Source organism: Macadamia integrifolia, chromosome 7 (assembly GCF_013358625.1).
Source record: "Macadamia integrifolia cultivar HAES 741 chromosome 7, SCU_Mint_v3, whole genome shotgun sequence".
In the NCBI taxonomy this organism is placed as follows: Eukaryota; Viridiplantae; Streptophyta; class Magnoliopsida; order Proteales; family Proteaceae; genus Macadamia; species Macadamia integrifolia.
The window spans coordinates 18,668,330-18,685,742 of NC_056563.1; the positions used below are offsets into that span (position 1 = coordinate 18,668,330).

At 37.6% G+C, this 17,413-nt stretch overlaps 1 protein-coding gene across 5 annotated transcripts in view; it reads left to right on the forward strand.

Annotated features, from left to right (window-relative positions):
- The window catches only part of LOC122083968 (ubinuclein-1-like), a 34,348-nt gene that overhangs the window by 14,421 nt on the left and 2,514 nt on the right, over positions 1 to 17,413 (forward strand). For 3 of the 5 annotated variants that reach the window (XM_042651923.1, XM_042651922.1, XM_042651925.1), the window contains 8 exons: positions 6,658 to 7,264; positions 9,226 to 9,325; positions 9,415 to 9,524; positions 9,664 to 9,750; positions 10,111 to 10,236; positions 14,731 to 14,868; positions 14,964 to 15,011; positions 15,428 to 15,529. In XM_042651923.1, coding sequence (XP_042507857.1) covers positions 6,658 to 7,264; positions 9,226 to 9,325; positions 9,415 to 9,524; positions 9,664 to 9,750; positions 10,111 to 10,236; positions 14,731 to 14,868; positions 14,964 to 15,011; positions 15,428 to 15,529 — 1,318 coding nt within the window. The remainder of the gene's footprint in view (positions 1 to 6,657; positions 7,265 to 9,225; positions 9,326 to 9,414; positions 9,525 to 9,663; positions 9,751 to 10,110; positions 10,237 to 14,730; positions 14,869 to 14,963; positions 15,012 to 15,427; positions 15,530 to 17,413) is intronic. The other 2 variants (XM_042651924.1, XM_042651926.1) reach the window with 1 other exon arrangement.

The following is a 17,413-nucleotide window of genomic DNA, read 5'->3' on the forward strand; positions in this document are numbered from 1 at the left end:
TTAGTCAATTTTCACTTCTTCCAAGTCCAACTAAATCGTTGGGTACAAGCTGATATATAAAGACTAAAAGTAAACGTAATTTCCTATTTTAAAGCTGTAACAAGAGGAACCTACTCTAAAATAGAATCAAAATCTAACTCTATTAATGGAAATAAAGATTGATTCTAACCCAACAAACTTGATCAACACCCTACCCTAAAATTAAAGGAAATAAATAAATATCCAAATTACATAAATTATCCCCATAAGGTTACTTGGCTGGGTTGTGCCTTTGGCGCTGTTACTTTAAAGAAATTAGAGTGCTCAAAGCAATTAAGGTTTGATCCTGTGCTTGATGGGGCTACCAAGCTTTCTTCTGCCAAATCCTTATTACAATGTATTAGGTCTGGTGGTGGACGTAATGCACATGAGTTGGAATTGGTTTGCTTGTTGTGGTGGGTTTATGCTGGTGGTGGGTTTATGCTGGTGCATTGAACCGCTATCCACAAAGAACAATGGCATTGCCTGCTATCCATTCAGGATTTATTAGCAGTAGTAGCAGGTGGTGGCTTAGTAAAAAAATCCGTTTTCCACGGTAATATAAAACCTAAATGCTTGTGCCCATAGAAGAATGTTGGTTGCACTGCTAAGCTTGATAGATGTAATTTGGTCAGTAACGGTGTTTGTTGGGGCTTTTCAATTACCCATGACTCATATGAGACGATGACTACCAGCCACAGGCCCACAATAAATAGAAACCAATGCACTTAAAGATAGAAACCTGCCACAAGAATAACCAATTGCCAGAAAATAACCAGCCACCCAAAAGAAAAATAGTACGTGGATATCTCAAATGGACTTAAAGAGGGTAGAATATCGCAGGAGAAATCAGGGCATAGGTTACCAAAACTGGACGGATGTAATGTCGTAATAGGGAAAAACAATTCCACAATATAGTGTAAGCATGGTTGAAGGTCTCGCGCAGAAATCTCCTTCTTCTTCTTCTTCTTTTATTTTATTTTTTAAATTGTGAGACGAGATGCAGGGCGAGGTAGAAAAAGGGAAAAATCTTGATCAAGATCTTGAGATCTCGGAGTGATCTTGCCAACCAACTCGGTGTTTCGGTTCAAATGGGCCAGGCCATGTGATATAAAATGCACCATTTCGACCCAATTTCGTTGAATCTCGCCTCTCTCTCTTTATACTTTTTTGGAAAAAAAAGAAAAACACTATCTAGCAAGGATTTTGGTGCTTTTTTATTGAGGATCTCCATTCCTACACTCATTGAAGCTTAAAGAGTAAAGAATATTGCCTCCTCATATACATTTGGAGTTACTTTTTTTCTCAAGAACAATTTGTGCCATGTGTTGATTGTGGAATAGAGCATACTAGCCTAGGGGCCGAAGAGTCGGAGACTACTTGTAGAAACGCAACCCTCAAAAGGTAATGGAAAAACAAATATAAACAATGCATGCAGGTTTACGAGGTTCGACAAGATTTTCTACGTCCGCCGTTCTGTCGGGGGGGGGGCTTCACCAGTACTTCTTGGATTAAACTGCGACGGAATACAAGACATCGTACACCAATACTACTTACATGGGGTACGAAGTCAAAGTACCCATTTAGGTTTGGTTTTTAAAAAACTGATGTTTCCATTGCGTTTAGAAGGCCTAAAATGGGGTAAATTCCAAGTTTCAAGGTTACAAAGGCCATATGGCCACCGAAACCCATCACCGAGTCGGCCGGTGGGAAAATACATGGATCTCGGCGAGAGATCTCGCCAGGTCTCTCTTTTATGGAATAGTTAGATGGGTGGTGAGAGCGAGATCTTAAACCTTGATTGTAAGATGTATCCCTCATATTAAAGTAACTGATGAACAATAGGATACAACAGTAGTATGATAAAAAAATCTGAGAGAGAAACCCAGATTTGTGAGTGAGTTCAGGAACCAAGAGATCAGAGTACCTGATCTGTTCCAAACCCTGGTCACTTTAGGGCAGACATTTAATTTCCCTAAAAAGGATTCCCCTCTCTAGGTTAGATCTGTAACAGCTTTAGATCCAAATCTGTTCAGAAGAGGGGTAAAATAGAGTATGTCAGGCTTCTTGAGAAGATTGATAGCAGCACTCCAACTCCATTGGATGCTTAGATAAGTGTGAATTAGGTATCGTAGGTCCTTAGCATGAGAGGGCCAATAAGGGCGTGCATGGCAGCGTGGTGCCGAAAAAAGAAAAAAAAGAACACTTCTGGTGTTTTGGTGCTTTTTTGGAAATCATTTGGAACATAACATGTATGTGATGTCAGTTTTTTTCATTTTTTTTGGAACATAAGCTGAAAAGGGTAACGAAAAAAAAAACCAACATACTAATTAATAATGACTCTCAACTCTCTCTACCGCCGCCACCACCTTCACCACAACCCCAGAAATGCACTTCATGGTTCATACAAGGTTTTATTTTATTTTATTTTTTTTAGTGGCAAAAAAATATTTTTTTTTTCCAATTTTCCATACAACATTTTCTTGTACAGAAGTATTCCAAATTAACAGAATCACAATAAATAATTTCTTACTCAAAAATACTAATTTGAACAAAAACGTTGCCACACATACCTTAAAATCCCAGATATCAAATAGATCTTGTGGCTTGATGCAGAATAGGATCAATACTTGAATCTGTCCGAAAAACAAAGTACTTTCATCATGATAATGAAAAATACCTTGATTCTTCTTGTATGGATCCTTCAATGTAAAGCCAGATATAGGTAGTAAAGACTAGGAGACCTTAGTTCATCTCTTCTAATCAGCAACTAAGGCCTCATATAGTAGATATAGCAGTGTAGTTGCTGCAACCAGAGAAAAACCTAACAGACTATCAAGCCAGAATCTGAGCAATGAAGAACTGTTTTAATAAAGCTCTGATACCATATAATAATATCAGAGATGAGAGAACCCACAGTGGAGAGAAGTAGATGAAGTGATGAGAGAAGAAATAGAGAGAGGTAGAAGAGCCCGAAAACGATGGAGTTTGTGTGCCCTCAATCATTACTAGGTGTGTCTTTATTTTCCTAAACTACCTACTCTTAGTAGGATCCGGGATCCTACTAAGAGTGGATGGCTAATTACAATGCAACCAAACAACTTCCTAAGTCTAGTTGCAAAAGGAAAAAAACTAAAGACAACTAAGCTATTAAATATGATCATATGTTACACTATTCCATGGAGGTCCATGGAACACCACCTCATAATATACACTTTAACAATTTTCATAATAAAATTGGACATAAAATATTCTAATTATTTGAAATCGATAAGGTGGAATGAAGGAAAGAGAGAAAACCTATCGATGGTTAAAGGAGGGAGATAAGATGGAAGGAAAAATAGGACCTGAAACCACGAATCGGTTAAAGAAGGGGTGATGGGAGTGGTCGATGGCTGTAGAAGAGAGATGCTTTGAAAAAAAAAATCTATCTAGAATATGAGATTGCTGTGAAAGGAGGGGGAAATCTGTTTCTCGTCCAAATAATAAAGATAAATAAGAGAGTAGATGAGAACGTAGCAGCCGAGAGAGAAGCCAGCTTGCAAGTTTATAAACAAACAATTCAATCCATTAATTCCAAATCATGGAAGGTGGGGGGGGGGTTGTGGTTACATATTTATAGCTTTAAATTCCTAAATTGACTCTCATGAGGACACTCTCTTACTCTAAACAAACTACCAAAATTAACAAAACTCTTCCTAGCCTAAAATAACTAACAATAGAACTCTAGTTTAGCAAAAATAAACTTGGACTGTATACATGGGACCCATTATACAGCCCCTCAACCCCCACATTGGGCTTTATTAATGCCGGTGGACAACCTTGTACCTATCTGAACCCAGCTGGCTATCCAGACGGAGATTAATCAGATCCAATTTGGGTCTTTGGCTAGTAGGATCTTTTACGATTTTTATTTATTTCTATTTTGGGATTAACATGCAATCTTTTATTATGTTTGGTTAAGTAGGAGATAGCTATTAGGATTTAGTTTCCTATTAGTTAGAGTTTCCAAAATAGAGTAGGTTTCCTTTTCATGTTTGGTTTCTTTTATTATTTATAACATGTAGCCGTGTACTTAGATTTCAGATATGAATAATGGAATAGTTGAGTTGTGTGAGCCTGCGTGGTTGTGCGAGCTTCCTTCCCTCCCCCTCCCCCCCTTTTTCTTGTGTGATCCCTCTCTCTCCCTTGCAACTTTGAGACCCATCTCAAGGATTTTTTCCCTTCCCCATCCGGTTCTCCACCATTATGATCCTACCCATTACAATAATATAACCCAAAACTTTTGGCCTAAACCTATACTAAAACCTGGCTCAAATTAAAATTGTGTGTGCATATTATTCCCTCCTTGTTAGAAATGACTCACCCTTGAGTCTTATAATGAGGACAAATCTCCATTCTCCAACACTTGATTTACACCATGAGCATCGGGTTTGATGGTACGATGATCTAGTGCACCTTACAATCAAAATCAATAATGATTGGCTACCTTACATCCAAGATTTGTGGAGGAAGAAGTGAATTGTGTTCCTTCAATTGGAATCTTCTCTTGATCGACTCTTCTTCTACCACCTTTTCTTTCACTTCTGGTTTTTTCATGAAGCTTCCATCATGCCTGATGCATTATCATGTAGGCATTTAGTATTATTGGTAAGCTCTTGAAAACTTGATTGGAGATCAAGAAGTTCATCTTCAAATCTCTTTGTACTTCTCTTGTGAAGTAGAAGTTCAACAACTTGAGGGTGAAGTAGACCATAATCAATCTCCATAAGAAGTACAAGATTTTGTCTTTGATACCAAATTGATGCTGATCTGGCAGATTTGACAGATCTGATTGGCCTACGAGTAAGGAGCCTACTAATGGAAAGAAAGAAATCCCGATCGGACAGCTAGATATATATTGGGTTAAATATGTTCCCTAATCTTAACGAACAATTATCAGATCCAAATGAGTGATTTTAATAAAAATCGGACAAAATAATTTAATTATTTGAAATTGATAAGGTGGAATGAAGGAAAAGAGAAAATATCCATCAATGGTAAAAGGAGAGAGAGAAGATGGGAGATAAAATAGGACCCTGAAATCTCATTTAAAGGAAGGAAGGGGTGATAAGAGTGGTTAGTGGGTGTAGAAGCGAGAAGATGTTTCTAGAAGATGAGATTGATGTGAAAAGAGGGGGAAATCTGTTTCCCGTTCAAATAAGAAAGAGATAAATTGGAGAGAAGAAGAGGAAGTAGCAGCCATGAATGGAGGTCAGCTCACAAGTTTCCCAAGCAAACAATTCAATCCATTAATTCCTAATCATAGGGGCGCAAGTGGTTGCATCTTTATGACTTTAAATGTTCCTAAATTGACTCTCCTAAGGACTCCTTATCACTCTCTTACTCTAAATAAACAGTCAAAATTAATAAAATTCTTACTAGCCGAAATTAACTAACAATTGGACTCTTGTATGGCTAAGATAAACTTGGACTGTTGGACACACTACTAAAATAGTAATTTTCGTTAAACCCCATTTTTTTTGGTTTTATAATTCAACCAATTACAATAATAAAACACAAAAACTGAGGCCCAACCCATAGTTGTCACGGTGTCTAAGGTGATCCTTGGCATTGGAGGGAAAAAGTCAAGGCAATACCAATAAGATGGTGACCGGCCAAGACATCATTCCAGAAAAGTGCCTGGGTACCTAGGTGATGCCTTGACAACTGTCCCAACTTAAACCTATATTAAAACCTTGTCCAAATTTACCCTGGGCTTGCATTACTTAGTCATGGGAAATAGTGTGAAAAATTGTTTCGAGGATTGGGGACCACAGATCATACCTGTCACAGCCACCCCCAGTCCAGATTGAAGTAGATCCCGACCTTAGACAGGATTTGATGATCAAATGTTAATCCATTTTGGAATGTCCTGGTTGATCCTAGAAACTAAGCTGTCTTGGACTGTATATACTCCAATGGAAGATTATTTATGTGACTTTTGTAGATATGTGCTTGCATTAGCAGGTGAGAGATAAATTTGTAATGGTTCCTCTCAGAAAGTGGCATAAAGAGGCTTCTCTCCACGGATCACCTATCTGAGCCATGTAGAGGGTTGATGTGGTGATTCTGACCATTGGTAGATAGTGGCCATTAGTCAAATTTTGGATTCCAGCTCAACTGTATGGCCCACCTTGTTTTTGACTCTGCGTTGTGAAGTTGTTCAGCCTGTAACTTTCCTCGCAGTTTTGTGCACTACATGTGGAACTTCCTTTGGTCCTAACTAAGCATCCAAATGGGGGATGACCTGTCATGTATAGTAGCTCAATGTGACTTGTGATTTCTCTCTCTCTCTCTCTTTGACTTTTGAAATCAGTAAGTTCCATGAGATATCAGGTGGCTGCTGGCTTTGCGTGGCACCATCTGATGAAGTACCTTTCACTAATCTTAAGTTTCAGCCAAAATAATTTTTTTTTTTCCATGGACTAAAAGTAGGTTCTTGGTCGTAGCTATCCTCAATACCTTTCACTCCTGTTTGGTTGCTATACCACTACAGAAGGAAGCATTTATTTTTGTATCTTGGACTATCATTAACTTTTTATTAATTTATTGACCTTTGGTTGTGCCTCTCTTGTTTTCTTCTATTTCCTTTGCTAGAAATGAACCCTTTGCAACTCCTGACCACCAACCAAGGAAGCGAAGAAGAAAAGATTTAACAAAAGCTTGTGGTGAGAAGGATGGTGAGCATGTACCACATAAACATGCAAAAATGGGTAATGCGAGAATGAAAGCTGCTGCTAGGACTGCATCATTGGTGGGGAGCAAGTCTACTAGTCCTCAAAGTTTGCCTGCTATAATTGAGCACTATCAAGATGGGAAAGGGCAGAATCAATTGGATGCTTCTATGGGAACTTTCAAAAAGAAGTCTGCTGATTCTTGCATTAAATTGGAAAATTCTTTTTCAAAAATTTCAAATAAGGATTCTTCTGTATTACCAGTGGATATAAAAGACACTGAAAAGCAGAAGATTGGAACTGTCCAATCCAAAGATTTCAATAACAAGTTGAAAGTTGGAGGTGAATCCTCTGATGCTGCGCATCAGACTAATCGTGATAAAAGTGCTTCCATTCAGTTTGAGCATCAAGTGAAGAAAGAGGTGAATGAGCTAGAGGTATCCGCAAAAGTTAGACATCGGGATAAAATTGGTGCTACTGAATTGCCTGACCTTAATTCTTCTGGTACCAAGTACCCCTCTCAGATTGCTGTAAGTACTCATCTCTTCTGAAAATCCCTAACTACTACCGGTTCTGTTTAGTGACCCCATGTTATATTTTCCTCTTGCACTATTTTATTAGTGATTTTTAAGGTTATTTATCGTTGTTGTTGAATGTTGGTTTTTCTTTATTATGCAAATAATAGTCTCTCCAGAAAGGCTTTGTAGATTATAACTTCTTACATGTGTACTGTATCAGTCGTACTTCTTGGTTTGATTGATAACCCTTAACAGGAGAAATAACCATTCTTTCATAAAGGTAAAGTAATGGAAGTACCATCAATTGGTAGCAAAACACTGATTGATCTTTTTACCCGTAAATTTATGCGAAACATGCAAGAGGACAAATTTCATTTCACTTTCTTCTGTTATCAACCTTCCACAGCCTTTTATATATATATATATATATATATCTGAAAAATGGAATATAATGCAAAGATTTGTCAATAATATGGTCGAGGTACAATATATGGTAATTTTATTTTTTGTATCTTATTTGAAAATATGCCATACAATGTTATTCTGAAAATTCATTACTCGATCAATCGGCAAATTTACTTTATGTGAATGAGTTCCAAAGATTGAGCATGCTTACATATAATGAGTACTTCTGTTCCTCTCTTCCTATGATCCCCCATGAGTGACACTATGAAAGGAAGTTGCTGACACATGATTTTACACTTGTTCCCATACCATCGTCTCGGTAAATAAGAAATATCATTTTCACACACTGTTGTTAAGTACAGCAGTTTAGAGGGCGGGCCTCGGTGCAATGGTAAGGTTGCTCCATTGTGACCTAGTGGTCGCAATTCGATTCAGGAAACAGCCTCTCTACGAAGCGGGGATAAGGCTGCGTACATTATGACCCTCCACAGACCCCGCAGTGGTGGGAGCCTTGTGCACTGGGTATGCCCTTTGTTTTTTAGTACGGCAGTTTCCAAAAAGTTGCAACTTCCAAAGTAACTTTAAAAGATCCTAGCCATCTTGCAGTGTGGAAATAGATGGCTCCGTCACTTCATGCATACAACATATACTTGTGATGTAGGATGGTTCAATCCCTGCAGATAGTGTGCCCCAAAGGGATCGATTTTGTGATCCTGTACAGCCTTAGTTTCTGTATGTAAACTATAAAGAATTCCTTGGATTGCTTGAAGTTCAATTTGTTTCTTTGAAGTGAATTCATCATTGTTGTTTTGTTGAAACCTCTAATACTATTTTGTATTGTTTCTGTTTCCACTCCTGGTTTCTTCTTAGTAGATTTCATGTTTGATAGTTGTGAGGGGGTTGTATTCAACTTGTAACTAGGGAACCTGTTTACATAGTATTGATAGATTCTTGGCGAAATACAAGATTATTACAGGATGACTTTCTATATTATTCAGTTATTTTTCCCTTTTGGCACATTATTTTTGCACACTGTAAATGCATGATTTCCTAGTTCAGTAGGTTAATGCATGGAGAGAGTGAACCCTGTTCCATGACTGGCATATTCCCTAGTATACATTTGTGACAATATCTTGCTTGGGTGCTACACACTGTTGTTTCTCAATTTGGTTTGATTAGGGATTTTCTTTTTCTTCTAGTTTTTGGGATTTTTCCTGTGCTTCTAAGGATTCTGGCATATGCTGTACATTCAAGATACGGTCCAGGCAGCATAAAGGCTTACGTTGTTAATTGTTTTATACTCATCCTGTGTTTAGGAGTAAACAACTTCTTAAACTGGGATCACTTGGCAGTTTAGTGGTTACACAAATTTATGAGCATTTCCTTATGTGATTTGGTCCATCTTCTGTTTCTCTACACTCTTTCTAAGAATTTTTTGGCACTTAAATTGTAGGATTTGCTAATAGTTTTTTTTTTACTTGTCGAATTATTCTTATTTTGACAATCCCTTTTATTATCCCCCACAATCCATTTGATTGGTGTTTGGTTTGTATCTAATCTTTACACAGAAGACACCATCAATGCATGCAAAGGAAGGCTTTGGTGTTAGGCCAAAGGGTACAATGCTCGAAAGGGCCATTAGGGAGCTTGAGAAGATAGTTGCAGAATGTAAGTTGAAAAATACTGATTTTTAACTCTCAATGTCTGAGAATGTTTAGCATGTTTCAATTTAAATTAATCTTTTCATTACCTTACAGCTAGACCACCAATTGTGGAAGTTCAGGATGCTGATACTACCTCACAAGCTGTCAAACGGAGATTGCCTAGAGAAATGAAACAGAAGCTTGCTAAAGTTGCTAGACTGGCGGTAGTGAAATAATTACTTGACTATATCTAGTTTCTGGTTCAACGGAATTTATTCTTGTTTTATTTTTTTTAACTTGTACACCCTTTGTTCACTTGAAATTTTGAAAGAAATTAACCCCATATTTTCGTTGTTGTTGCAGCAGTCTAGCCAAGGAAGAATATCAGAGGAATTAATCAATCGCCTAATGAGTATTCTAGGTCACTTAGTGCAGCTAAAAACATTGAAGGTATTTCTTTATTAGGAAAAATATCCTAGGGGTCTTTGTGTCCACTGCTTTCTCCCCACTCTTGATTTTCACTGAAAATGCTCAAAAATTAGTCTGCATTAATAGCTTGGACAGGGATGCTAGTGCTTAGATGCTGGTAAATTGAAGTTAGCTTTGTCTCTGTTGGTGTGGATGCATCTTATATTTACTGTCTTATTATCTGTATTTTCTTATTTGGAAAAATGGATGTAGAAGGCCTCTGCCATTGTTTATAAGTGAAATCTTTAATTATTGCTTGTGGATTTTAACTAGTCTGTTCTGTTTTGTATAAGTTGGGGGGATGGGTAGCATTAATACCACTCTACTGTATCTTTTCAACAGAGAAATTTAAAAGAGATGGTTGAATTGGGTTTGTCTGCCAAGCAAGAAAAAGATGATAGATTCCAACAAATAAAGAAAGAGGTCATTGAAATGATTAAAATGCGGGCTCCTTCTTTGAAGCTCAAGGTAAGTTATAGGAAATTACCCATTTTATTTCCAAATATTGGTCATAGTTGTCCATTCATAATTACCTCATCTTTTTTGTTTTCACAGTGATGCATATGATGGTCTTAGGGTTTGTTGACAAATCCTGTTTATCTTAAAGTGAGAACAATCTGGCTGTAACAGTTCAAACCATGTTGTTACTTTGACATCAGAAACAAGTTAATACAATTAATGTAAAATCTACACAGATTACATTGAATAACTAGTTGTATAATTGTCCTCGTATATATTGTGCACATAGACTTCTGCCCTTTTTTTTTCCAACACAAACACTTCTAGTAGCAAAAAATAAAAAGTTGGAAAATAGGGAAGATGTACAAGAAAATGAAATCTAAGGAAAAAATTACCGAAGTTATAGTCATTACGAACCATAAATTGGTATGCACTCACTGTCTCTGCACCACTTCTACCCAAATCAGTTGCAACCATACCCTCCTGTGTCTAAAACCATGAAATTGCACCTCAGGTTCGGTGGTGCATTTGTTAGTTTCTGTTTCTGGCGTAGCTAGTTCATTTGATTTTTCCTCATTCGTCCCTCTTGATGCCTGTGCTAACTACTAAATTATCTTAAATGAAAATATTTCTGATCCTATTCTTTCTATTCTTGCCACCATCCACTGATGTTGTTAGGTCCATGGATGTCTTTAATTTGGATTCTGCTCTATATTTTCTACTGGGTCTCAGTTGGGCTTATGTCAGCCTTAGTTTGTGGGGTCTTTAGCTGTTTACTATTTTGGAGGTGAATGCGTGTGTATAGTTTCAATTTAATTATCATCGTTTTTTATAGTTTCTATAGTGGTCTTTTAAGAAGTTTCTTTTTTGAGTTCAGAATTATGGTTACATATACTATGGCTATAATTGAGTGATTACTGGAATGGAACATGGAATTGAGAAGGGGATGGGTCTCTTTATCATATGGTTTGATTGACAAACTTCTGCTCTGTCAGTGGTAAATAGATTTTCTCTATCTTCTTCCTTAAGGTTACTGTTCATGGGTAGTCGCTATTGTCAGCAGTCCCATAACAGTATCTGGTTTCTTATTTTACCACTGGTTTAAAAAATCTCATTCAGTTTTAAGCCTTTCTCTACCTCTCTCTCTTATAGTTCACTCTTAAAAATTAAAACCCTAAGCTGTCCAACACCATCCACTTAGCAAGACTCAATTTGTTTTAGGGGTAAGAGGTTTTTTACGTGGGCACTTTAGCATGGGCAGAGTTGGACATGTTTTATCTGACTTATGATCGATTGGTTCCCAATTTTTGTGGGCATGTTGCTGACATCACCCTCTATCATAGTTGTCAAGGCAACCCAAGGTGTTGGAGGGTGCCTAAGTGCTTAGGTGACAAGGCCTAGGCAATGAAGGCAGCCAAGTGTTAATTTCCCATCTTTTCTAACATTATTTACTATGATACTGTTACGTGCACACAAGGAGAGATGAGAAAAAAATTGGGGGAAAATGAAAAAATAAATAATAATAGAGAAAATTAAGAGGGATATAGAAGAAATAAGAGATAAAATTGGTGGTTTGGCCTTACAGATGAAGCTAGTGGTGTCTGACTTGTGGTGAGGAAGCCTACCTCATCTCGTTTGAGATAAATTTGGGATTTCAACATCTATCTTCATTCCTTTACTTTTGCTAATTAATAGGGCTGAGGAAGTAGCCGTTACACTACACTCCACCACACTTCATTCTTCCCATGCTTTTACACACAATAGATAACCACCACCAATCTAATCCATGACACAATAACTTATTAATAGCTAAATAACTAAACAACTAACCATTGCCAAATTATATACTAACTTCCCCCTACAACTGTTAGCTGTGCATGTCTTGGATGTAATAAGATGATCGTATCAGATACATATACCTTATAGTAATGTAAGGCTGGTCACTCCATCACACTTCATTCTTCCCACGCTTTTACACACAATAGATAACCGCCACCCATCTAATCCATGACACAATAACTAAATAACTAAACAAGAACAGATAAAGAAGAGAAAGAGACACTCGCCTCTCTGCAGCCACGGTTTCAAACCGAAAACCTTAAATCATTTTTCACTTCTTCCAAATCGAATTAAATTGTTGGGTACAAGCTGATATATAAAGACCAAAGGTAAACCTAATTTCCTATTTTGAAGCTGAAACAAAAGAGAAACCTACTCTAAAGCAGAATCAAGATTTAAATCTATTAATGGAAATAAAGATTAATTCTAACCCAACAAACTCGATTGACACCATACCCTAAAATTAAAGAAATAAATAAATATCCAAATTACACAAAATTATCCCCAAGTAACCTTATTGGGGTGCCTGCGGCACTGTTACTCTGAAGAAATTAGAGTGCTCAAAGCAATTAGGGTTTGATCCCATGCTTGGCGGGGCTACCTAGCTTTCTTCTACCAAATCCTTATTACATTATAGTAGGTCTGGTGGTGGATTGTCATTGTCTTGGTGGTGGACGTACGCATGTGAGTTGCAATTGGTTTGCTTGTGGTGGTGGGCTTTATTCTAGTGCATTGAACCGCTATTCATAGATACGTCTGGCTCGAGTTGTGAGTTGCTTATCTAGTTTTAAATGCGGATCTATGTGTTGCATATCTAGTTTTCAATGCGGAGTCGTGTGTTGATTACATAATTTTCAATGCGGAATTGTGGGTTTGAGTTGCTACTTTCGTGCTTAGTGGGGCTGTCAAGAATTCGTTATCTCATTCCTCTTTTCATCAAAGTAGGTTGGTTGATGGATTGTCTTGGTGGTGGACGTAAGTCATGTAAGACGCTTTGGCTTGACTGATCTATATGGTACGCAAGGTAGACAACTGGTACCTTATCATAGTCTGTCGTTATAAGCATGTGGTTGATTTGTAGTGGTGTGCTAGGTTGACAGCCAACACTTATTATAATTAGCCGCAACTGGTCAATCTTTTTGCATAGATCCTCGAACTCATCTTTGCTTGGAATCTCTGTGTAGTCGACCCCATTAAGTTGGGATGAGGTTTTGGATGTTGTTGTTGTTGTCAGAATTGAGAAAAACCCTAGCATTTGAAAGTTGAAAATCGTCCCTACAATCAAAAATCCAGTTTTTTTTCTTGGACTGAAGGGTTGACTTTTTATCCTTTTGGGATTTTTAAACTATTTTTATTGGATTCAAATAGGGGGTATTTACTTATTTTATTGGATTCAAATAGGAGTATTTGCTTATTTATGAGTAATATCTTAAGTTAATGAAATAACAAATATAAAAACATTTACTTAAATTATATTTGGCATAAATAAGTCCAAAAATATAAGGCGACATGCAGTGCAATAAGGTGACAGTCGCTTAGGACTCAGGAAAACTGCTTGGATGCCAAGGTGGTGCCTTGACGACGCCTTGACAGCTACGATCCTGGGTCAAATGATTGAGTTTATCTATGAGATTTGACTAATCTCATATCTATAGGTTCCCATATCTGTTCTATGGTGGGAATGGATGGATCGACCTTTTCCAGTGTGAACTGCCAAAAAATGAAAATACGAGGAGAAAAGTTCAACACTTGGCAGGTCTACAGGTGAGATGGCCTCATGAAATTTAATATGTCGATAATCAAAGGGGTGTCTAAATATTTCTTGGTGGGATTTACTAACACGGTTCTCAACGTTTAAAAATAGGGGTGCGTACTTAGAGAGATACTTCTTTGGGTGCCCCTGTGGAAAACCTTTTGCTTTCTTTTATGATAAGAACTTTTACGAGGAAAGCTGCAATCCAGAAGGGGTTTTACAATATCATATGAAGTTAAAACTGTAGAGCTGCAAAAAAAAAAAAAAAAAAAAAAAAAGAGAATAGGGCCTGTGTAAATGCCTATATTCAAACTTATTCGCCCTCCTTTAAATTGTTTAAAATTGCTTCTTTTTTATTGATTCTTGTTCAAGAAATTGTTTTCGTGATCGAATTACGTAATAGATATACAAACTGTTAGGATCATTCACTGGAATGAAATAAGTGAATTTAAATGGGTGGGGAGGAGATGGACACCTGTTCCACTAGTTTTTTGTGTTTGACCAACATTCAGCTCAAGAAATCATCCTGGTATTAACCCTTTATTTTTGAAAAAATTTGTCAATTGCACAGCACTCAAGAATTTCCTGCCCCCTTCCACTTAGATCTATTTCTGTGGGCAGGCGCTGTCTTTAAAACAAAGCAGCATTGTCTTTAAAAACAATCTTGCTCATTTCTAGTTAAACCCGGATACCAGGAAGTGGTCGTTTGAAGGTTATTTCTGTGTAACCAGTGCTAATCATTCCTTTCATCCTTTGTTTTACGTTTTATTACTAATATTACTCTATTAGTGCGTTTTCCCATCATGTGCAAAAGTAATCATTTTTTGTGCTTTTATAGCATTTACATGAAAACAGTTTATGGTTATTGTGCCTCCAAATAAAGGTGAAATGCATGTTGGATGATGTTTCAGGCATCTGAGCAGAGAGGTGGGGCATCTGATGATTTTCAAGAGGTTCTTTGTTCGGAAGACAAAGCGGTCAAGGGAAAATATACTATGGATGCTGCAATGGAGGACAAGATTTGCGATCTCTATGATCTCTATGTTGAGGTATTGAATGAATTCTGTGATGTCCAAGTTTTATCATACTTGGTTCTTGATCTTGTTGTAACTTTCCTCAGTATCTTATTCATTGATGGTTTCAGGGGATGGATGAAGATAAGGGTCCACAAATCAGAAAGCTTTATGTGGAGGTACTTAAACATTTCCATGTTTCTTTATTAACATCATGATTCTGTATTTGTTCTGCACTGCTATAATTGTCGAACATTGACAACTTTTGGATTGAATGTGAGCCATTGTTTTCAATTTAGAAACTCCTAGCTTTAAGTCATTGAGTTACTACAGCTCTGTTACAACCTGCCTTTTGTTGAAGTTGGTCTTATTCCTTTGTATGTACTTCTTGTCTTCATCATATGATTGTCAGCCTTCTTTCCATGAATTTCAATCGATTATTTCTTCTTGCAGTGGTACCCATTGCCTTTTCTCCCCTTCTTGTTAACATGGTCGTAACTTGTTGCAAATTAACATTTATTTTGGCTACTCCTTCCATTAATTCCCTGTTGGGAGATTCTTCTACACAAATATAACCAGGCCATCTTCTCCTCAGCTTGCAGAGTTGTGGCCAAGTGGATGCATGGACAACCATGGGATTAAAAATGCTGTTTGTAGGTCGAAGGAGCGGAAGAGGGCATTGCATAACCGCCTTAAGGTCTCTCTCTCTCTCTCTCTCTCTCTTTGTGTCTGTGTGTAGTTTTGGTAGAATTACATATCTTCTTTAGGAGTAATTAGTTTACCAAATTCTGGTTTTAGCTCCTATTATGAAGATTATATGGTCCATTAGGAAGTGGGTGAGCCTTGGTGCAACGGTTAAGTTACGCTATTGCAACCATCAGGTTGCGGGTTTGAAACATGGAAACATCTCCACGAAGTAGGGGTAATGCTGCGTACATTTTCCCCTCCCAGACCCTACAGTAGTGGGAGCCTTGTGCACTGGGATCCTCTTTATGAAGATAATATGAACAAGTGAGTTGCTAAGGGCCTGCATCATAATCATTTTGTTTTTGGGCCATATTATTTCTAGGAAAAAAAGGCATTTGATAATGTGTAGTAATTTCTATTTTTAGGCCTAAAAATAAGTAGAATGGCATTTGTTAAGCGCATATTAATTTCTGTGTATAGAACTTATATAAATTTATAAAATGTCATTCAATACCCAAAGTTTTGGCATAGGTGGCGGTGGAGGAGGAGGTGGTGGTGGTGGTGGAAGTGGAGGTGGTGATGGTGGTTAAAGTTGCATGGGAGATGTTTTGTTTTTAAAATGAAATTACTTCTTTTTGCCTATCAAATTAACCTTGTGCTTATTAAAGAGCAACCCCCTATTTCTCCCCTTATTTCTAGGATAGAGAAGTTCCCAAAAGGTGCATCGTTTTTTCTATTTTCTAGCAACCTTTTGGTCTTGGTTCATTTGCAGGAATAAAAAAAGGAACCAGCATTAGCAAACGAATTTCTTTTCTTTTTTTGTTCCCAGAAACCAAAAAATTGGGAGATTGAGAAATAGAATGGTTATCATGCAGGCCCTTAATGGAACTACTTTACCTGTTTACAATCGCCTCAAATTGTTTTTGAGGTATGTTTAAGTTTAGGTTAGCAAGAACTGAATTTGTGAGCATAAGGAATTGGCATGAAGTGAATTTTTAAGGCAAAAGCAGAATTCATGTTTTTTTGGACCTTTTTGGTTGCATGGCTAAACCAAGAATCATGCATCTTACTCTGCTGACGAAATCTAAATGAATGATCTGGCTGCTAGATGTGTGAGGTATGATTCGTATGAATCAGCACAAAGTGCATTTTGGAATCAAAATTGATACCTTTGATGTTTTAGCCAACGTTCAGTTCAAAATCGGTACAAGAATATTGGTACTTTGGTAGATCAATTGATTTGAGCTTCTAGTTGTTGTGCCAAGGCTGGTGGAGTTTTAGGTTATAATGGCAAAATAAAAAAAAAATAATCATAGCAGTTGCCATCATGGTTTGAGAACTCGGTATAGGGAATGGGATCGGTCAAGGCTGATACCGATACCAATCCGGATTGGACAGAAATGCACTTACTTTCACGTAAAGGACCATTTTTTGGACTATTTAACCCTTTGTCCGTACTGATCCACCGATATAGTACCGGCCAAGAATTGGGATCAGTCAAGGACGATTCCAATCCGATCCGGCCGATCCTGATTCATCTGATCTGATTCCTCAAACCATGATCGCCATTGTTTTGAAATTGTATATTGGTTCTTAGAGACCATTGCACTTGGTGGTAAATTCCTCGGGAAGTAGATGGGAGTGGTTGGTTGTGCTTGTTTGGGTTTTGTAACATTCAATTCATCTCTCTCATTGGCCAAGTGGAAATGAAGAGGGGCAAGATTCGAGCTCACATTGCTTTACACTCTTCACAAGGCACTCATGCAGCTATGTTCTATGACACAAAGTGCATTGACAGAAGTGGAATGTTCATCACCACCTTGGGTTGCCACTTGCTTCACCACAAGGGCTGTGACTGATTCACCACAGTACACACTCACATAGCGCCCCCCCC